The sequence below is a fragment of the Delphinapterus leucas genome, chromosome 6 (genome assembly GCF_059928025.1).
Source record: "Delphinapterus leucas isolate spDelLeu-1000000601 "Yukka" chromosome 6, BTC_Dleu_Yukka2, whole genome shotgun sequence".
Classification (NCBI taxonomy): Eukaryota; Metazoa; Chordata; class Mammalia; order Artiodactyla; family Monodontidae; genus Delphinapterus; species Delphinapterus leucas.
In genome coordinates, this window is record NC_143134.1 from 43,209,723 (window position 1) to 43,232,635 (window position 22,913).

At 44.8% G+C, this 22,913-nt stretch overlaps 1 protein-coding gene across 1 annotated transcript in view; it reads left to right on the top strand.

Moving 5' to 3' along the window:
* FRMD3 (FERM domain containing 3) overlaps positions 1 to 22,913 on the top strand; it is a 312,589-nt gene that overhangs the window by 227,797 nt on the left and 61,879 nt on the right. Inside the window, exons 7-12 of the mRNA XM_022558882.2 lie at positions 6,426 to 6,513; positions 8,085 to 8,173; positions 11,175 to 11,238; positions 12,063 to 12,151; positions 21,126 to 21,200; positions 21,514 to 21,582. Of these exons, the coding sequence (XP_022414590.1) occupies positions 6,426 to 6,513; positions 8,085 to 8,173; positions 11,175 to 11,238; positions 12,063 to 12,151; positions 21,126 to 21,200; positions 21,514 to 21,582 (474 nt within the window). The remainder of the gene's footprint in view (positions 1 to 6,425; positions 6,514 to 8,084; positions 8,174 to 11,174; positions 11,239 to 12,062; positions 12,152 to 21,125; positions 21,201 to 21,513; positions 21,583 to 22,913) is intronic.

A 22,913-nucleotide genomic window follows, 5' to 3' on the forward strand; every position in this document is an offset into this window, starting at 1 on the left:
TCCTCAGTGAGTCAGGGGGACTCAGGAGTATCTTAGTGCTATCAGGGTCTCTACCTTTTCTCCACTGGTTTTGAACTCTTTTCCTTCTCTGAACATTTGTAGCTTTTCTCTATGCATGAATTTTTAGATTAAGTCTTTGAAATGCTTAGGCATTGGAGATCTGAGTCAAAACCAACGCAAATGATACCAATTCGAGGACTTTTATTTTGAAGAGAGGACTTTGCTCTACTGTAAATATCTTGGCATGCTTCCTGACACTTCCAATCGAAGTCATATTTCTGATTTCAGTCACGTGCAGGGCTAGGAAGGGAACAAATGCTATTCTGAGGGCGAGGAGAGAGCATGCTCTGTGTCAGGCACTAGTCTAATGGCTTTACATCTGTTAACTGCTTATTCTTTACACCAAATCTTGGAGATAGGTACTATTTTTAATCTCCATTGTATGGAATCAAACAGACACAGCTTCAGTTGTTTTCTAGTCCTGTGTTCAGTTCCTAAATCAGGGTTCAGCAAACTTTTCCTATCCTAGGCCATTTAGTAAATATCTTAGGCTTTGCACAACATATGGTCTCTGTCACAACCTCTCCTTTTTGCCATCGTAGCATGACAGTGTCCACAGATGGTACCCAAACAAATGGGTGTGTCTTTGTTCCAATAAAACTTTATTTATGGAGACTGATATTTGAATGTCATGTAATTTTCACAGGGCATGAAATATTATTCTTTGATTGTTTCAAGCCATTTAAAAATGGAAAAAACATTTCTAGCCCCAGGGCTGTACAAAACCAGGTGGCGATCCGGGTTTAGCCCGCAGACTCTAGTCTGGGGATCTCTGACCTAGATTAAAAGAAGATATCACTGCTCTCTATTCAGATCTAAATATCTGTCATCTGGGATGGAGTGCCTCAACACCGATAACATGAAATGTTTAGAATTTGAAAATGCTTTCTAGAAAAACCAATAGAAACCATGTCACTTGGAAATGCTCAGCCTGGCATCCAGGAGAGCAGGCAGATGGCCCTGGACCATATCATGTTGGTCGTGATGGTAGCGCAGGTCCCGAGAAGCCCTTTGGAATCAGGCTGCCTTGGGTTCGCATTCACTCCTCCACCTAATACTTGAGTAACTTTGAGCAAGTTACTTTTCCTCTTTGAGTGTCAAAATCCTCATCTATAAAATGAGCATAAGAATTCCTCCTTGATGAATAGTAAGTGAAAAAAATATATATACTGCTTCACAATATAAACAGTTATATATTGCTCAGAACAGGAGAGTTTGGTAAAAGGTTGCTCTGCATGGGTATCTCTTCTATTCCTGACTAGTCTGTTGAGTTTAATGGTGCTTTTAGATTGCATAATACTTCACCCAATAATTCTTTTACTAAAAAGGCAGGAACTGTTTCTCTTTTGATCATTGAAAATGTATGATATATAAAAGAGTATATTCAATATATGTATAATTTAAAGATTGGTTGAAAAACCACCCATGACCCCCTAACTCTGCTTATGAATTAGAACATCACCAGATGATCTCAAGTCTCCTAACCTGACCCTTCCAGATTACCTCCCTCCCTTCTCTATGCTATTCTGAATTTTAGGTTATTCATTCTCTTATTTTGCTTTTATAAATGTACTCTATACATCAACAAGTAATGTATGCTTAGTTTTTTCCTACCTTTGACTTTCATACAAATGGAATCATACTCTATTTGTGTATCTCACTTTCCCCCTACCAACATGATGTTTTTGAGGTTCTTCACATTGATCCATACAGCCATAGGTCTTCATTTTTGCTTCTGTGTAATTAATTTTCTATCATATGAACATGTCACATTTTATGTATCCATTCTCCTGTTGACACTGGGGTTGTTTCTAGGTTTTTGCTATTACAAAGTTACTATGGCTTCTTGAATACTTCTCATAGGGGTGTATGTAAAAGAGGCCCTAAGTGTAGGTACAAACCTAGGTGTAGAAACCGGGCACAAGCTTGTGCCATAGAGTTTGCACAAGTTCAGCTTTTCTAGGAAATTGTGGCTTGTTTGCTGAAGGGGTTGCTCCATTCACACCAATAATTTATGAGGGTCCCCAGTGCTTCACGGCCTTTTTTCTTTCTTTTCCTTTTTTCTTAAACTCTTAAAAATGGAAGCATAACACAAATTCAGAAAAGCCAACAAAACATAGATGTCAAGCTCAATGAATTATTACAAAGCGAGTATGTATGTAACCACCACCCAGGTCAAAGTGAGAATTTGTGACACCTCAGAAGCCCTTGTTATGCCCCTTCCCAATATTTATCTTCTCCCTTCCCCCCACCAAAGGTAATCACATCTCTGACTTTAAATACTTTAGTTTTGTTTTGCTCATTTAAAAAAGCCATATAAATGGAATTCATTCAATGTGTATTCATTTATATCTGGCTTGTTTTGTTCAGTTTTAGTTTTGTAATAGTCGCCCATCTTGTTGTGTGTGGCTTGAATTCATTTATTTTCACAGCTGTATAGTGTTCCATTGTGTATCCATTCTACTGTTAGTAGACATTTGTTTCCTGTTTTTTTGCTGTTACAAATGGCACTACTGTGAAAATTCTATGTATTTCTTGATGCAGCAGGCACTCATCCCTGTTGTATGTATAACTATGAATGGAATTGCTGTGTTATAGGGTAAACATGTTTAACTTCAGGAGATAACGTCAGTTTTCCAGATAGTTCTACTGAATTAGTCTTCTACCAACAGTATATGAGAGTTGCTTTTGCTGCACATGCTCATGAGTGCTTGGTATTTTTTAAAATTTTGGCTGTCAGATGAATGTGTAAGTGACTTCTTAGAGTTTTTCATTTTCCTGATTTTAGAGAGGTTAAGCACATTGTCATGTGGTTGTTGGCTATTTGGATATCTTATTTTGTGAAGTGTCTATTCAAGTCTTTTGCCATGTTTCCTTCTGAGTTATCTTTAAAAATTATTTTATTGTTGTTTATTGATTTATTGGAGGTTTTTAAAAAAATATTCTACATAGGAGTTCTTTTTTTTTTTTTGCGGTATGCGGGCCTCTCACTGCTGTGGCCTCTTCCACTGTGGAGCACAGGCTCTGGACGCGCAGGCTCAGTGGCCATGGCTCATGGGCCCAGTCGCTCCGCGGCATGTGGGATCTTCCCGGACCGGGGCACGAACCCGCGTCCCCTGCATCGGCAGGCGGACTCTCAACCACTGCGCCACCAGGGAAGCCCAGGAGTCCTTATTTGATTGTACATGTTGCCAAAATCTTTTCCCAGACAGGGACTTGCCTTTTCACGCCTGGATGATAGCTCCTGGTGAGCAGAGGTCTCTGAGTTTAATGGTGTGTCCTCTGGAGCTGTGTAGCATGGCACCCTGCTGCCATCTGGGGTTGAGTGTTTGCAATTAGATGCTCATCAGATTTACAAAGGACAGGGAAGTGGTCAGAAAGAGACCACCTAGGCAAGCAAAAAGTCCTGACTTTCCAATAGGAACTTCCAAACTATAGCCTTTCAAAATTAACTTGTTCCCAGACTGAATGGAAAAGAAGGGTGTGCTGTAAAACCAAAGTCGAATTTCAAGAATAAACAGTCTGTAGCTGTTTCGACAAAGAGGTTGACGGTTTGCCACAAAGGGGAACGGCCAGCTCTCTAGAGGCGGAGCGAGGGCCTTTCATGTGAAGCGGCAGGATTATCCTGGAGCAGAGCTGGTGGCCTGTGGCCTGGGACGTGCTGGGCTGCTTTAGCTCTAGTCCTGTTTCTCTTTGGCCTCAATCTGGGTCATTAGGCTGAAGTTTTGCCTTGAGGGCCACCAGAGTGGGGCACTGCTTAGCAACGTGCTGGACAGCTCAGCTTTGCGCTTTGTCCCCAGCCAGGGGGGTGAGGGAGTGTATGAACGAGTGAGTGAGAGAGAAAAGAGAGAGTGTGTATGTGGGGGCAGGAAGCCCCCAATATTCAGATTCAATAATTATCTTTATTTGCTGGTGAAAGGTAAGCTTTTACTTCAGGAACTTATGAGAGAGCTATGAAGGGAGAAATAACCTGTATGTATTGCAAAAACTTGCAGAAAGTCCCCTTTCCCTTCCCCATCAAAATACTTGGTGATTTTCTTGAATCTCTTGTTCCTTTATCAAAAAGAGAAACAATTATAGTGACTACGGCTTCAAAAAAAAAAAAAGAATCAAAGAAATGGTCAAAGAAAGGTAGGATTTGTTAGATTGAAAGGGTCGTAAAGTGCTGATCGGGGTGAATAAATAAGGAGGCTCCCTTTATGTATGTCCCAGTGAAACTTCAGAACATCAAAACTAAAGAGGAAATTCGGAAAGCTTTAGAAAGACCTTACTTTCCTAAAGAAGGTGTTTAAGTTAATCCCTCAGTAATACATTGTGTAAAGGATGGATTTAAAAATTACCTCTTCTATTAAAAGAAAAAGGTAGCATGTGTGGCTCCCTTCCCTTCCCTCTCCAAGTCCCTGTGGATGATAGAAAATGTATTAGAAAGCAGATGCAAGAAAGAATACCATCTTTGGATCAGAAGTCCTGCGGTATCTCTGGAAGATAGGAAATAGATGGAAGGAATCCAGGTCAAAGACATATAGAATAGGAATGGTTCTGGGTGCTTCAGGCAACAGATAACAGGGCAGCCATCATGGTGGTTGGGCAACTGCATCTGAAATAGTTGGGCAGCTTTGACCTCTTCCTCTGGTTCCCTTATGCTGAGTCATGGGCAGCAGCAGGCTTGAGCTGGAGGTACCTTATGTGGACAATGTCCAGAAGGAACTACAACCTTCAGCCTGAAATCAAGTTACTAACTCACACTCTTCCCATGTGGCCTGTCTTGCCCTTCCCTACAACCCCTGGAGGCCACTGTATTAAACAAGTAACATAAAATACAAAGATGAGCATCCAACCATGAATCACCAAACACTTTAGGAAACATCAATTCATTGAATAAGACTCTCTGATTCAGCAAACCACAGGGCCGTCACCAAGAAAACAGCATTAATGGAGTAACAGGGATTGGACTTTAAAAGAAACAAAGTGGATATCCTCAGAGGAGTAAGAAGAGTTTATTCCATAAAATAAGAACAGGCATCTGTTTCAAGAGCCAAATAGACATTACATTAGAAATGAAATATTTAGTTGATATTTTAAAACAACTCATCAATGGGATGGAAAGCAGGATTCACACAGCTGGAGAAGAAATTAATGAGCTGGAGGTTTGAATAAAGAAATAATTCAGAATGTAATACAAAAAGCCTTAGATTTAAGAGAATGAAACAAAGGTTAAAAAGACATGGAGGATAGACCTAGGAGTTCCAAAATCCATTTGCTAGGGTCTCTCAAAGGAGAGAAGAGAGAGAGAGTGGTTGAGGTGAAGAAGAGGCCGGGAAGGGAAGAAAAGAATCAAAGAAATGGTCAGAAATGAGTTGTTGGATTACAAGGGTCCCCATAGTGCTGATCTTGATGAATAAATGAAGATGCTCCTTAGACATATTAGAGTGAACATTCAGGGTAAAGAGAAGATCTTGAAAGGCTTTACAGAGAAGGAAGATGGGATACTGTTTTCATTAGAGGCATGAGGACTCTTCGCTGTCTTGAGGGGGTGGGGAGGGAGTCCATCTTTGAGGAGAGGCTTGGGTGGAAATAGAGTTAATATTGCAATATAGTTTTACATTGTGAACATAAGACTGCATTCCTGTTGTTAGCAAACTCTTCTTGGTTGTTCAGGTTACATATTATCCTTGGAGAATGGTGCGGATTCTCTAAGATAACGTGTGAAATATTGTTAGTCAAAGCAGAGTCTTTGAAATGCTGCACAACCCTCGTTTGGAAGTTAGCCCTGAAAGGGCTTCATAGCTATCTGTATTTGCAGCCCCCTTTTTCTGCCTGGGGCCAATACCTTGTTTACCACCCTGGAGGACACAGCTAGGGCTAGAAGTGGCTGAGATTTCCTTTCCAAATCCAGGGCTTTCCAGTGGAATGGTTGACAGCTCTTCTTACCTGGATGGCTCTGTTTAGGCTGTTAATGGGGTAACAGGCTTGCCCACTTCCTACCCTGAGCAAAAAGAAATGCCATTTATCCTGGATAATCTTTTAAAGTAAGTAGGAAAGAACAGATGCTGAGTTTTAGTTCATATTAAGATTGAATTTGCGAGGGCCCCTGCTTATTGGTAACTTGATAACCTTGATTAACTGTCCGGGTCACTGGAGTCCTCACAGTACGTGTGGGTTTATAATGGAACAGTTAGCCCTGGAACATGGGCTCAGATTTCTTAGCAAAGGGCTCCTCGTGGAGAGGAATAATGACCAGTCTTACTATTTATGGGATTTCTCTCTTTATTTAGTTAAGAATAGCACATTTTATTGAATGAAAGAACTCCATGTTTCTATTGTTTTTCATATTAACTCCCTAAACTTCTCTTGTGTGATTTTAGAGGCCAGAGCCCACCAGTTGCTGAATTTAACTTACTCCTGAAAGCTCACACTTTGGAAACCTATGGGGTGGATCCCCACCCATGCAAGGTAATGCCCCTCACTGCAGGTCGACATATAATGATTGTTTTGCCCAGAAAAGAGTTAATTGGTATGCAGGTCTGGAGGATCCCTTCTAGGATATATCCACAGCCTGACCCATCACCCCTAATCATAAGGGACAACAGTGGGCTGCAGTCACATGTTTGGGTCGTAGATTTTCTCTATTGGCCTCTTCTAATTGCTTGCTAATTCATTCATCCATCAAGTGGATGGTTTTACTCCTGAGAAGTTATAGGATCCTAACAGGTTTATTTTCAAAGGCCATTGCCAGTAAGAATGCAGTCTTTAAAAATGGGTAAGTGGAAGGAAAAAAGAAGGATTTAAAATTCACATTAGGAGTACGTATTTGTTTTTCTTTTTTCCTTTTTCTCGAATTAATACTTGACAGCATTTCTCTCAAGTAGGAAACCCAGACCACCTGTGTCAGAATCACCTGGGCCCCACCCCAGGGCCACTGAATCAGAATCACTGGGGGTGCAGCTGGGGAATCTGCCTTTTAAACAAGCTCCCAAAGTGAGGCTCAAGCGCATGTTTTCCAGAAATGTTTTATGAAAATAGGGTTCTTTCCATATCCTAAACCATGCATCAGTCAGACTCTAACCTGAATTCTAAACTAAGCGTTTGTATCAGCCAGGCTCTTAAAGGTATGTTTTTGAGTCATACTAGAACATTGTTTTACCCAGATGGGACCAGCTAATAGTATTTGGTGAAGTCCTCAGATGGGACCAGCTAATAGTATTTGGTGAAGTCCTCGTGCTAGAGATGTAGCTTAGGCTGCTTATTAGAAGGACCTGGGAAGCTTCATAAACGCCTGTTGCCCAGTGCCACCAGGATCTGTGAGGGTGCAGCCCGGGCAGAGAACCAGTGGGGCCTATTTACAGTGGCTGGCTCTGCCCGCACAGTTATTTTAGAATATTTGCCAGATGTCTCTTCCTGCGAATGGTATAAATCAGATTATTCCATTTAGTGAATTAGATTTTATCCACAAATTTGAGCCTCTCTGTTTTATTTATTACTTGGAGACTGACTTGGTTTTTTTTGTTGTTGTTGTTCCTTTGCCTTCCCTTATCAATGCTTAGTTTTCCTGGTGGAGGCTGGAATCAAAGTGGGCATTTCCAGACATGTCTTTATATTTACATTGCCAGAAATCCTGTGTGGGATTGAGTCAAGTTAGATTAGACGCTCAGGGATTTGGTTTCAGGGCTAATGAAAGCCAAGAACAGTTTTCCCACATTGTAGGGCAGACCTGAGAACTCAGGCAGCACCAGAACGCACTTGGAAGTAGACTAGTGGTTTGGGACTAATCTGTATTTTCCCAGGAGGTTCCTGGTGAGGCAGAAGGTCCATTCCTCAGACGGGAAAGCTATACATTCCTGGCCCTCGCCCAAGTTTTAGGCGTACTGCGGTTGGAAGTCCCATCTCAGAAGCTTAGTTTATTTCTACAGTCATTGTAATTAACCTGAAATTAACCCAGGGTGAGGATGAACTAGCATGTCATTTATCCTTTATTTTATATTCCTTAATCCAAATATGTTTTTATGTCTTATTATTGTTTTCAGGATTCAACGGGCACGACAACATTTTTAGGATTCACTGCTGCAGGCTTTGTGGTATTTCAGGGAAATAAGAGAATCCATCTGATAAAATGGTGAGTAGTGAGTACTTCTTCGGAAGAAATTGCTTAATCTTGTTTTTTTTATTAATCTCGTTTTTCTTTCCCAGCCTTTGACTTTTTGCTTGGAAAAAGTCTGCCCTGGAACTTCTTATAAAGAGATTATTCATCTAAAAATGGAACCCAATCTCAGTTGTCTTAGACCTTGGGTGTCCCGGGCTCGGGGGGCTCTGCCTTTGAAGAAAAGGTGTCCAGCATGGCTGGTGAGGAAACACTGGCCAGAGGGGTGACCACGGGCTAGGTCAGGGCAGGATAAATGTGCAAGTTCCCTTGAATAACTCAGGACCCCCTCTCTTCCACTCACTTCTTTCCATTCTCTTCTGTTGAATCCTCGCTCTAGACTCCCCCTTTGTAATCCAGTGTATCAGTGACGATGCTTTTCGCTCAAAGGAACAGGAATGTCTGCTCACAGTGGCTTACAAATGAGAGGACTGATTATCTCAAACAGCAAAAGTTCCAGGGGCCGGGCAGCCCCATGGTCCTCTAACTTAACTGCCTGACAACACTGTGAAGGACTTGGACCCCTCCATTCTCTTCTCTGCCATCCCAGGGTGGTGGGTTTTATCCCCAGGCTTGTGCTCATAAAATGGCCATGCGCACAACTCTGGCCCTTACATCTTCACACAGAAACACTCCCTGAAGGAGAGCAGCCCCTTCCATGTGTCTCCTATTAAAACAAGGGTAACTTTTTCAGAAGCTCTGTAGGAGACTTCCTGTGTATCTCATTGGGTAGGAGAGGGTTGTATGCGCCCCCTTAAACTAATCCTTCCAAGAAGAAGAATTCCATGATGAGGTTGATCAAATCAAGGTCCATCCTTTCGGGGCTGGGAAGAGCATTATCTGCATGAACAGTTGATCTAGAGGAAGAATAAAGTCTGGGTTGTGTCCGGGAGGACATGGGAGGATGGACCGGCAGTGCCCACTATGTCCAATCAAGGAACAAAGTAGCTTTAGTAGAGTGAAGAAGGCTGAACACTCTATGTGCATTGGAATATTGTAAGGGCTTAGTCTGGTTCATAGCTTCAGCATGATTTGGTTCCTTCCCTGATGGTCCCTGACAGATTTGTCACCCAGTGTCTCACTGAGTGATGGGCTCACTCTTTTGGCCTGAGCCCTTGGGTCTGAAGTTCTTGATGGGCCAGTGGGCATCCATCCTCAGTCCTGGGTTTGAAATGCTCTTTTGCACTTACCTGAACCTCTGTTTCATGGTTCTGTTAGCTTCAGGATTTCTCTCAGCACTCTTTATCAAGTCCCCCGCTGCACCGCGTCTTGGCACTCTCCTATTAGCACCTGCCTTCCCTTCAACCGTTCTCTACTAGATTAGCATCAGTCAGCTCATGTCCACTTTGCTCCCTACACCTTCTGCTCTTTTTTCTCATCAGCCCTCTCTTTCTAAGAATGCTAATTTATCTAAGTATCTTCTCTTCCCACTCTATCACTGCCTTTATTCATGTCATACTTTCGGTTCCCATCTGTGCCCACTTATTCTCTTCCTCCACAATTATCATTCTCAAACTCTCATGTGCCTCTAATAAATCACTTAACTCTCTGTGTCTCAATGTACTCATCCATAAAATGGACATCAGTTATATCCGACTGCTTTATAGGAAAGAAAGGAGATGGGGGAGAAGCAGGTAGAATAGTGTGTGTGAGAGTGACTTGATTTGTGAACAAGGATGTTTTATGAATGTATAACGTGGTGGAGTTACCAGTTTTCTTCCCCTTATTTTCAGTACCTGTAAAGAAGCTCCAATGTTAACCACACTTCAGTCCATTCCAGAATAAGTTCCCTAGCGATTTCTGCTGACTTTGGGGAGCATGGGCAATTCGGGCAGGAACTTCCCCATCCTCTCCTAGGACTACAAAAGCCTTGAGGATGCTGAAGGGTGTTTGATTCTCAGGTACTAGTCAACTTCGGAGTAGCTGGGTTAGAACCTGACATGTCTCACATGCAGATTAATTGCAAGTCTCTCCCATTTGGGGCTTTAGTTTCTTCTTGGCTACCCTGAAGAGTTGAGATGGGCAATCACCAGACCATTTGTTCCTGGATTCTACATCTTGGTGTTCCCGGTGGGGTGCTGATGTCATCCCCATCCCTTCCAGCCACGGCTTAGGCACATATTTGTAGCAGCCACGTACATGTTACTAAAATAAATTTTCTTCCCACGTTAAACCTAGTTTTGTTCTGTTTTGTTTTTGACATCCATTGAGCTTTGTCACTCTTGCAAATCCTCTCCACAGCTTAATATGACCTCACAACTCCTTTTCCCCCAGGAAAAGCACAGGGGCACACCTCACTGTCCTAGGAATTAGATCAAAGGAATAAAAGTAGAATTCCCTCCTCTCTTTACACGTGTCTCCTCACCAAGGAGTTGACCTTAGGTCTACATTTCAGTCAGATTTTAACTGAGCAGCTCCTTAGGATGAAGCCTCAAGTCTTTTGACTACAGTTCATCAAGTTGTCCTTAACAGTTTTGAGCATCTCAGTATCTAATACAATTATTCATTTATCAACAGGGAGAGCAGAAATGAAAATTTTGCATTGTGGTGTGTGTTTCTTGGAGATGGATGTGAAAGGTTACAGATACTGTGAATCCATATTGTTTCATTAACCGAATATGAAATAACTACATTCTTCCTATCTTGCAAAATGTGCTGACCAATTAACATTGTTCTGGTCATTAATGTTCATGAAACCCCTAGAGCTCCTTGGAGAAAAGGTGCAGCTTCACGGTAAAAACAATGGAATAAATAATTCTGAGCTGCCTTCGGAGCCTCTCTTGGGAAGAAAATTGCTGTATCATTCACTTGGGGGCTCTTCGCCGCTCATTAGACCTTCAGCCATGATAAGATAACATCTCGTTTCATTGCAGTCTGCTTGGCATTTGTGAGTCAGGCGGATTCCATTGGGATAGCCAGGTACCTTGGTTAGCTGCTACTTTTTTTCTTCTCACCCAAGGAGATTTTCTTTCCTTAGGTCGGATGTCTGCAAATTGAAGTTTGAAGGGAAGACGTTTTATGTGATTGGCACCCAGAAGGAGGTCAGAAACTGTTTTTCTAGCTGTCTGTTGTTGTATGTGCATGTGTGTGTGTGCAGGTGTGTATGTGCAGGAGAAAGAGTCAAGTGTAAAATGTGCCTTTAGTCATGTAGCCCCCAGAAGACCACGATGTTAAAGTCTGTGATGATACTGGAAGTTTGCAGTTAAATAAACACCGGCTTTGCACATTTAAGAATAAATTCAGTGAGCAGTGCTGTCCATATACCCCTGTGTAAAAATTAGACTGTGATAAACTTGAGAAATAGAAAATTGAACTTCCTCCTACCTCTGTAATTTGCCAGGATGATAAAACAAATGAATAATACTTAAAGATAGCTATCAGCCAGTGCTGGTTAGAGTTTTATAAACAGAGTCTGTAAGTCCAGGGAATCTTAAAATGTTAGTTGGCTTCATCATTTGGGAGGAGGCCATTACCGAAACGTTGAGCCTCAGAGCTAGGTCTGGAAGTTTCTGGATTTTCTTGATCCTAGTTTTTGGTTTAAGCACTAGATATTCAAGAATGGCAAATAAGTTTTTAAACTCATCCAACTCTGATTGAGAGTTAGGCAACGCTTGGAGTGTTGAGAAGGATTGTGAAGCTGTTCTTTATCAGAAACAGGGCCTGGATGGGTTAGTAATATCTGCAAAGGGTGAGGGAGGGGGGAGTACCATTTCAGGAACACTTCTAAGGACACAGTAATGCATCAGTTACTTCAGATCTGTTTGGTAAGTGGCAGGATGCAAATAGGTAAATTCTTGAAGGAAAAACATGAAAAACATACACTGTGTTTAACATGCCCTTTCTTGTTTTGTTATTTTTTTATTAGAAAAAAGCCATGTTGGCGTTCCATACTTCAACACCAGCTGCCTGCAAACATCTTTGGAAGTGTGGGGTGGAGAACCAGGCCTTTTATAAGTAAGTAGCTTTTATTCATTTAATCATAGGTTTTAAAAGCACCCCTGGAACCCTTTATGTTTTGCAAACAGCTGCATATTCATTTTTTTTAATATAGTCCTTTTCAGTATATTTAAGTGAATTATAAATTTGGTGCATTGTTCAGGGTGACTCCCAACCACTGTTGGCCTGATCAAGTCCTGAACTTTATTTTACGTTGGGTGTTTCCCATAGAGTTGCGGTGGGATTTTTTTTTTTTTTCTTTTGATATTGCTATTTCCATCCAGCCTGTCATGGGATCTTTTCTCGGTTCGTGTCTCCTCAGAAGCAGACCTTGAGAAGAGTTTTGTGCAAGTAGTTTCTTTGGGATGTGGTTACTGAACATACCAATAGGGGAGTGGAGGAGGGAGAAATAAGCAATTTAGGACACGTTATTGAGCAGTCACTCCTGACAGCAGCTGGGCTCAGCTCTGCTGGGGAACTCTTGTCAGACTGTAGAACAGGTCTCAAAGTTCTCCCACTGACCAGCAAGGAGGTTGGGCTGTTTATCCACTAATTCCCCATTCATTTTGGCTTAGAGACACTTACGAGGGCAGAGTTAATACTCTCTGAGCATGGGTTGAATGTGCTCTCAACACTAGAAAAGAAACCTTGGGCAGGGAGTCACACATGTTCATAGTAAGAAGGCCTCAGTATATAGAGATGAGAGCCAAAGGTTGGTGGGTGGAATGCCATCAGAGTCTAGGATTGTAGAAAGTCAGTGCTGGACAGGACTTCAGAAACCATCCATAAAGCTCTCAGCTTTCAAAAGAGGTTAAAATTTAGGATTTTTCCATGAGTTCTAGCTTCTCCTCTTTGAGACACTTGCTGACTGGAAGAACAGTAGTGATGGATGCACTCAGGAACCTAGCCAGCCCCGCCTGGAGTATCAGCACCGCTCATCCCTGGAGCTCATCCAGGCGGCTTTTGCTCTATTTCCCAACTCCTTCCCCACTGAAATACTGTCTTTCTTATTAGACTTACCTGAAAATGCTGAATCTCTGAACGTCCTGGGCTTTGGCTGACAAGGACCATCAAGAGAATGAAGGCTGGAACAGTGTTTTTCAAACCCCTTTTCAGCCACAGAACTCTTTCCCTTAAACAGAAAGTGTAGGCAAAGCCTAATATGTAAAAAAAGATAAAAATAGAGAAGCTGTGTTGTTGGTGGGGACCAGAGCCGGGATTGGGGACTGGAGACCCTTCACTCATTGCTCACTGCTCCCCAGGAGGTTGGGTGACCAGTTGTGTGAGTTTGCCTGGGACTTTCCCAGGTTTAGAATGAGAGTCTGGTGTCCCAGGAAACCCCTACATCCTGGGCAGATCCTGTCAGGGGCATGAGATGATTCACAAAATGCTGTGCTTCTTGGAAGGATGATGCGTATCAATGAGACCTCAAGGCATCTGTGAGTCCCCTGCAGTGTTTGAGAACTGGTACACAAAGAACACCTGATGGCCTCTGAAAAATCAGCATGTCTAGACCTCTCCATCCACATGAGAGTGGGGAAAAGGAAAGGCAGGCAGTCTGGTGCTCTTAGTCTTTACTTGGAGCCTGCACATTTTTTTTGTTTTTGTTTTTAATCATTTAAAAAATTTAGATAGGGCTTCCCTGATGGCGCAGCGTTTGGGACTCCGCCTGCCGATGCAGGGGACACGGGTTCGTGCCCCGTTCCGGGAAGATCCCACGTGCCGCGGAGCGGCTGAGCCTGGGAGCCATGGCCACTGAGCCTGTGCGTCCGGAGCCTGTGCTCCGCAACGGGAGAGGCCACAACAGTGAGAGGCCCGCGTACAGCCAAAAAATAAAAATAAATAAAACATTTAAAAATTTAGATAATACTCATATACCATAAAATTAACCCTTTAAAGTATGCATTCAGTGGTTTTTAGTATAATTCACAAAGTTATGCATCCATCACCACTATCTAATTACTTAGGACATTGAGTAGTTTTTTTTTTTTGCACACATATTGTTTTATCACGTGTGAGCAAGTCAGTTGGTATATGGAGTCAAATAAAGGTAAAAACAGAATTGAAAAGAGGGGGAAGAAGGGAAAAAAACCCACAATCGAAGGAATCCGTTTTGGACATTTTGGGATACACTCATTATCTGGCAGCTAACAAAGTGGTCTGATAATTCTGTCATTGAATGAGCCAACGAGGCATATCAGAGAAGCCACTTCCAATCATCTGTAGATGCTTCAGAACCCAGGGCGTGTAGCTGTGAGCACAGGTGGCACCCTGTGGAGTTGGCCGAGTCCTGGCATCAACACCTCTGCTTTGGTTGGGACAGGCTACCCCATCTCTCCCATTAGGACTTCTAATCACTAATATTTGTACTGATCTGAGTTTTGCCCAAACCCTGTGTTCCTCCACTGTCCCATAACCATCCCTGTTCCTTAGGAAAGAGGAGAGATATAGCTCGTCCTGACCCAGCTGTGTGACCTTGGACCAGTGGCCGACCTCAGCCTTCTCATATGTAGAATGGAGGGAACTGGGACTCAGGCATGGTTTGCTTGCATCACTGTGGCCTAGTGTTAAGGACCGTGGGCTTTAGAAGCCAAGAGGCTTGGGTTTGAATCTTGACTCTGTCGCTTACTAGCCGTGTGGCCTGGAACAAAACACTGAACACTTCGAGCCTCATATTTATTTTTCATCTGTAAAATGTGATTGGCAATCCCTGCCCTGCAGTGTTTAGTTCTGCCAGGCACACGGACCATCAATAAGTGGTAGCTACTGCTATGACTCCGACCACTACCCCTCCACTAACGGTGAAAGTCTTCTGAGTGCTGAGCCCAGTCACTTCTGAAGGGCTCTGATCCTGTGAAGCTCAGGAGTGGGCTCCTGCTTCCTCTCCTGCTCCGTCCCTTTCCCAGGCAGTGGTTTTGGTCCTGCTTCCAGCTGACCGGCACTGCGCCTTCATGGTTTCGGCTGGCAGAGCAAGGGCCCTGATCTTGTTTTCTGGGTTGGGGGTGGTTTGCTCCCTTCTTTGCACTTCAGCTGCCATGACAACAGGGAGGCCCAGTGGCCAAGAATTCCCTAGTGTGCTTTTAACATATGACTGTGGTGCTAGTTGTCAGCTGGCCCGGGGCCACTGATCAGGTTTGAAAGCCCTGACTCTGAGATTTGCTGCCTGGGAACAGAGCCCAGAAGCAGAAACTCTGATTCTCCCTCCTGCTCCAACCCCCAGAGGATCCCCAACACAGACTTAGATAGTCACCATCTCAGAGCTTCCTCTGTGCCGTGTGTTTTTAGGTGTTACCACCTAAAATGAGCACTGGAACATGCCATTTCTGGGCGCTGATTCCCTGAAAGCACACTGGATTCCCTGAAGGGTTCAGTGGCTCCCTGGTGCTTCCATTTGATGAATCCTTATCTCACACTAGCTTTATGCCATGTCAGTGCTAGGCACTGAGGACACAGTGGAGGCTCAGATGAAACTCTCTGTTCCCAACTTTGTATGGAATTGTGTGCAGGACATAAAGGCAGTCCCTAATAAATTTCTTCTCTGGAGTTAGTGTACATTTTGTCAAAGGAACAGTATTATACTTGGTTGTCAAGGACCCAGAGTATCTCCCTAAACTGACACCTCTCACACTTTAGTGAGCACGTGAATTACCCGGAGATGCTGTTAGAATGTGGATTCTGGTTCAGTAGGTCTGGGTGGGGCCCAAGAGTCCATATTTCTAATAAGCTCCCCAGTGATGCTGAGCTGCAGGCCCATGGACCACATTTGAGTAATAAGGTTCTAAACCAGAGGTTCTCAGCCTGACTGCAAGTTAGAATCAGCTGGGGGAGCTTTTAAACAATACCAACGTGGACCCTACCCCGACCCAATTAAATTGGAATCTGGGTCCTCACAAAAATGTGTACACGAGTGTTCATAGCAGCATTCTTCATAATAGCTAAACCAAATGCCCATCAACTGATAAAAGGATAAAGGAAAGTGGTATATCCATACAATGGAATATTATTCAGCCATAAAAGGAAGGAAGTACCTACTGATTCCTGCTACAACATGGATGAAACTTGAAAACATGATGCTAAGGAGTAGAGGAGATAAGGAGTGGAAGAAGGAAGGGACTGCCAATGGGTACAGGGGGCTTCCTCTTGGGGTGATGAAAATGTTTTTTTGATGAATTTTTAACTTCGTGCATTATACTGAAAACCACTGAAACATAAACCCTAAAAGGGTGAACTTTATGTTATGTGAATTATATTTCAATAAAGCTGTTATTTTAAAAATTCAGAATCTGGGAGGAGGGGACTAGATGTTGGTAGTAATACACCTTTCCCAGGAGGTGTGAACCTGCAACCTAGGGTTCAATGCTCTAATCCAGTGATTTGCAAAGTTAGGGTACCTGGACCAGCTTCAGCATCCCCTGGGAACTTGTTAGAAAGGCAGATTCTTGGGCTCCAGCCCAGACTTACTGAATCAGAACCTTGTGTTTTCAAAAGCCTGCCAGGTGATCCTGATGCTTTCTGAAGTCTAAGAACCTGCATGGCTAAAGCATTATTTTAAAAATACAGACAAGCCTGGGTTTGCAGCCTGGTTCCTCCAGCTTCTATGATGTGACCATTGTTAAGTGACTTCACCGTTCTCTATCTCAATTTCCTCATGAAAAAATGTGGATTGCTTCCTCCTAGGAGAGAGCTGTGAGGATGAAATGAATTAGCGTATTTAAGATGCTTTGGATGGTGAATGGCCCCTAGTAGGGGCTCAGTAATAACATATGTCGTTATTGCTCTGATTACTCCAGAAGCTGTAAACCATGGGAAAAAGGGAAGTTGTATTGTTAGTTCTAGAGGCGGCCTTTAGAGCACCACCCAGTGTGCTGACTTCCATCCCCAGCCCCTGTAGTAGCAGGTACCAGAGGAGAGAAGCTAGAGGCAGGGGTGAGTGGAGGCGTGTTCCTGCAGAGCTGTGCTGTGTGTGCATTGGATGATACTGACACTCAGAGAACACTCTGCCTGTTCCAGGCACTGTCCGCATGTGTGCACACCTCACATACATTACCCCATTTAAAACACACCTTCGACGTCAGGAGTGGGCACAACTCCCTAGTGCCATGGAAGGGTACAGTGGTCTCTGGGTACAGTGGCTCTGCCCTGGCAGTACTGGGGTGGGGGTGGCGGAGAGCTGTGATAGCAGAAAGGAAAGCAGTGATGAAGCCACCATGTGAATACACATGTGTTGCCAAGTCATGTGCTGGTCAACTGGGCGCTGGATTTCTCTGTGAGGTCAGATGTTTGAGAATAGTCAGTGCTTCTGTGCTGGAAGTTTGATGGAGAGTTGGAGGTGGAAGGGGGGAGAGGGCAGGCCTGGAAGAAGGTCGGAGGAGAGAGAATTGCCGTTTTCACTAGGTTGTGCCTTGATCGCCTTCGTTGGGAGGAAGACTTTTGCTCTGGGCTCGTTGATGGGAGAGCCTGGGAACAGAGAGCTGGAACAGGTCAGCTAGAGCTAGAGCATAAAGGCTCTTTTATTGGCCTTCAGAGCATTTGACATGGTTCCCGGGATTGGTCACGGCTTAGAGGATTGGCTTTGGTAGCTCAATAGTGAGAAGGCAATACAGAGGTCTGGAGAGTGATAATGGGGGTGGCGGAAAGGGAGAGAGGGAGGGAAAGTATTATATAATGAGCAGGTAGTACTCTAGGTGTTTTCAAATCATTTAATCTCATTTAACCCTCCTCAAAACACTATGACTTAGGCATTATAATACCCTTACCCTTTAAAAAATTTATAGAGAAACTAAGGCTCAGAGAAGCAACATGACTTGACCAAGGTCACAGGATCAAAAGCAGGGAAGAACCTGGCCCCTTGTTTCTTCAGGTAAAATGCCATCTGGGAGTCATTCAAGGAGAATATGGGGACCCAGAGTTTCTCCAGTGCAAGTAGGCTGCCTTGGAATGACCTTGGAGTGTTTGATAAAAATACAAACTCCCAGACCCCTCTCCAGACCTGCTTTATGAGAATCTGTAGTGATGCAACCTGAGAGCTGGTATTCTTAACCCCTACTCCAGGGGCAGCCGATGCACAGCCAGGTTTGGAAGGACGGCTAGGTGCATGTCCTGTGACCCAGCCACCTTTCTCTTGCCCCCGTGTATTTCCTTCCATCCTACTCTCTGTTTCTCAATTCCCAGGGGGTTTGTGGGGTGCAAGCTCTCAGAATAAATTCCCCTGTTAAAATTCCATTAAATATCTCAGCCCGAACATTGTCGGGCGTCTCCCTGGACATTTGGGAGGGTGTGGGTTTGGTGGTAATGCTCTCGGTAGAGTGTCTATGAGCAAATGAAATCATGCAAATAATCATCAAGGGCACTCAGCTGCCAGGAAGAAGCCAACGCTTTTATCAGTCCTCTCGTCCTGAGCAGACAGCTATTCACTTTCTCTGCACAGCGTGCCTTCTGACCTGTTTTTCTTGAGCCACTCTGGGTTTGTGTGGTTGCGGTGGAGCACTGAGGCCACCCGCCAAGGGGCTGTTCTGGGTGTAAGGAGAAGAGAGTGGCCTCCACACGGGACTTGGAAGGGCAGGAGCTGAGGCTGAACGGGTGAGAGATAGAGCCACCCACTGCTCCCCAGAAGAGCCCCCCTGTCACCGGAATTGCTTTGCTGTCCACACCCCTTTGAGCTTCTGGCATCTTCCATAAAATGGGCACAGAGTTGAGTCTGAATTTCAAAAACTGTAATTAAGACTCTTCCGGTGTGGTGAATTGGGAGATTGGGATTGACATGTATACACTGATGTGTATAAAATGGATGACTAATAAGAAAAAAAATAAGAAAGACAAAAACAAACAAACAAAAAGACTCTTAGTAATCTTTTTAGCAGACTTCCTTGCCCCGAGGATCCTTAGGAACCTAGAACAATAACAGCAAAGCAATAAAAAAAGCAGAGGCTGCTTTAGAATGTTTCTCCGCCCTCCATCTCTGAGTATGTGGGAGCAACAACCCTGCTGAGAAGATGGGGAGAGGCATCCGGTGACGGAAAATGTGTCAGGCCCATGGCTCTCTAGGGCTAAGGTTGGAGGTGCGGGGAGCAGACAGGCCCAGAGCAGGCACATCCTCAGAGGACGAGGCACAGTGGATGCTGCCCCACATTAGCCAGGCTTGCTGGGCCATTTTCTCCTCTTCACTGGGTATGGTCTGTAACCTGGCTTTGGCCAGCAGCCTGTCCTAGGCGTCCAGACCCCCTCCGGGGTGTGGATCTCATGTGCTCTGCTTGTCCTTAGGGCTCCCACATTGTCTTCCTTGACAGGAATCCCCTTCCCTGGGCTTGCGCCCTTCCTCCCCTGCCCATCTTGCTCTCTAGATTTATCCTTTGTAGCCAGGGCCCTTCCCTGTGGGTTCAGGCAGTTTGCAAGAGTGTTTCTGTGGCTTTCCATTGTTCTGACGACCAAGACCAAATCTTTAACAAGGTCAAGTCCTGCTACATTAGGGGGGAAAACGTGTGAGCCAATGTGTGTAAAACAACCGTAATAACAATACCGGGAAATGCATGTCAGATCATCTTCTTAGTTCTCCAGTGCTCAGGCTCGGAGCTTTTGCCTGCTGGGCTTTCTGCCTAGAACACTGCCACCACCCGCCCTGTTAACACCTTCCCTCCCTGGATCTCGGCTCAAAGGTCCCTTCCTCAGGGCACCTTCTGTGGCCCCCAGACCAGATCGGCACCACGTTCACCCCAACACTTTCGTTGCATCTTTTCCTTCATACGTGCACCACAGCATGTAATTTACATCTGTTCACTAATTTATGGGGGTTTCTAGATGAATATCTAGGCCCTCTGGGCCTTACATTCCACAAATGCAAAGTCTGTGTCTTCCTGAGCTTAGCACAGGAATTAAGAGCTCTGTGCTCGGCTTCTGGGCAGTCCACGTTCTAGATTCTTTTTCAGAGTGTTTTTGTTTTGTTCTTATTTACGGGAAGGGCTCAGAGGTGCTGAATCAGTGCTTGGCTGGGCCTCTGTTCCTTGTGTTTCTTAATCATCGACCAACACGGGTTCTTTTTCTTTTTGGCCGCGCGGCACAGCCTACGGGATCTAGTTCCCTAACCAGGGATCAAACCCACGCCCCCTGCAGTGGAAGCGCGGAGTCTTAACCACTGGACCACCAGGGAAGTCCCAGCGAGGGTTCTTTTAAAGGGCACTAGGTCGTGGTGACTTAACCCTTCTTTTTTTTTTTTTTCGCGGTACGTGGGCCTCTCACTGTTGTGGCCTCTTCCGTTGCGGAGCACAGGCTCCGGACGCGCAGGCTCAGCGGCCATGGCTCACGGGCCCAGCCGCTCCGCAGTATGTGGGATCTTCCCGGACCGGGGCACGAACCCGTGTCCCCTGCATCGGCAGGCGGACTCTCAACCACTGCGCCACCAGGGAAGCCCTTAACCCTTCTTAATACTCAGAAGCCAGTGACCGTTTCCGTGGTGACATGGGCCCCTGGTGCCATCTCCTAGAAAATACACAATAGGTGGGTTCTGTGTGACACGGTGAGTGGCCTGGGTCACCAGGAAGCTGTTTTCTACTGCAGCGCTGGTACAGGTACAGGCAAGAAGGTCCGTCCAGCAAGGAATTTAATGATGCCCTGTGACCCAGCCCACCCTCTCCGTATAGCTCAAGCAGAAAGTGGGAAAGAATTCCTCTGATCATCAGTATTACCTGGTCCTTTTTGCAGGTCGTGACCCAGTAATAGATTACGAGACCAAATGTGTGGGTCAGCAGCAGCATATAAAAGAAGGAGAAAAGATCGCATAGAAAAAATCAGATTGCAATACACATGGTGAAAGAAACTTTTCTTTCAGGCGTGTGTGTGTGTGTGTGTGTGTGTGTGTGTGTACACACACGCGCGCTGAGTCATACAGTAAAATGTGTTTCTTTCTTGGTGGTCAAAATATCCGATTACCACACTCTATGGCATGTTCTGCTTGGACTTTCCAGTGTCACTGCCACCTCTCCTCTGCTTTCTCTTACAGGTATGCAAAATCCAGTCAGATCAAGACTGCGTCAAGCAGCAAGATATTTTTTAAAGGAAGCAGATTTCGATATAGGTGGGTACCCATGCTTCCATTTTGATGATGGGGCTGGGTTGGGGCAGCCATTTGCGTTGGAATATGGTACTTATAAATCAGTGCACTTTGGCCTGTACCCGTTTGGGTCCTCCCTTTCCACTCCACTCGTTTCTTATGCCCACAGGACCCCTTAAACTCTATAGTAATGTTCCCTCGTGGAGGAGGAGAAGGCACGGATTCCTAGAGCTGGGTCAGACCACTGTGAAGTAAAAAAAACAAAAAAAAGTGTGCGCACCCCTCCCCTTCCACTCTGAGTGTCTGTGCACAGACACTGTGTTTCTGTCTTTTGCAGTGGCAAAGTTGCCAAAGAGGTGGTGGAGGCAAGCTCCAAAATCCAGAGGGAGCCTCCAGAGGTGCACAGGTGAGTGGGGTGGTCCCCAGGGTGCTGGGAGATTTCTGGGGTGGACAGAAGGATTTAAAGGCTGGCTTTGCCATATCCACTCTAACAAGAGGGAGAGTAAGGACACCAGCTGCCTGGCCCTATGCCGTTTTCAGGCCCTGATTCCTGGCATGGCACGTCTCACCATCCCCCATATCTCACTCAGACAGATTTGGCTGGGCTCCATTCTGAGTTACTTGCTCTGTGTGGAGTCACTGCCCTGATTCAGCCTGGAGGGTCACGTGAACAAGCAGGAAGTGTGTGAGGCACGGGTGGCTGGGTTATCTCCTGACTGAGTCCATTGTCGTGTCCTCTTAGACCTGCTCTCTCTTCCGGCCTCTGTTCATCAGACGTGGCCAGTTCCCATTGGCCCAACTCCTTCTAGGCTATTTCACACGAGGGGGTGGGGTACTCATCTCTCATTGGACCCTTTAGTCCCAAAAGCCACTTAGAGGAATGACGAACTTAGTCATTAGTGGGTCAAGGGTACGCTTCTACATTAACATGGCAATATATGTAATTCTTAGGAATTAAATATTCTCTTGATCATGTTGTACTTCTTACCACCACAGTTTACACAAATCATTGTACATCTTAAACTTCAAACATGCTAAATATCTAAAGCAGAACATTCTTATCCTGATGTTCCCCCTTCTGAAGGCAGGATCATCATAAGATATATTCTTTAGGAAGTTCCCACACAGTGGTGGGCACCGGTCCCTCCTTCCCCACCTTTGAACCTGGAGTCTTCCTATGCTCAGATATGCCCAGTCTCCTCTATCTCCAAGGTGACCCAGTGAACAGGGTACCTCTCACCTTGTCCTTGGGGCTATCAGGCAGGAGGAGGCCTTGGTCTCTCAGAAGTGCAGCTAAGCCAGCCAGTGTGGGCATCCAGACAGTGGAGCAACCCAGCGTGGGCTCCCACACAGGGGAGCAGGACTTCAGTCAGCATGGAATCTTGTGCGGATGTGTACAGAGAATAATTCATCCCTGGCTTTGGGTGACCCAGTGGAAAGCTGTCACATACAAGTCTGCAAAGCAGTGTCTCCTGCTTCTCAAAGCAGGAGAAAACTGTGGGCAAGGGAATTTGGAGCGCCTTGGCTGGGACACCTTGGTGCAATACCTGTGAAAGTCTTAGAGCTTACTACCTGTTGATGACAATAGTCATTTTTTAATAGTCTTTTTATAACCCCTCCTCTGCCTCAAATTGTGGTTACTCAGTGCAGCAGAAACAAGAAAGAAGAAATAATTGAACATATCATTTAAATGTTTCCAGAATCTTTGGTCTAGAATGACCTCAGGGATGACTCAGT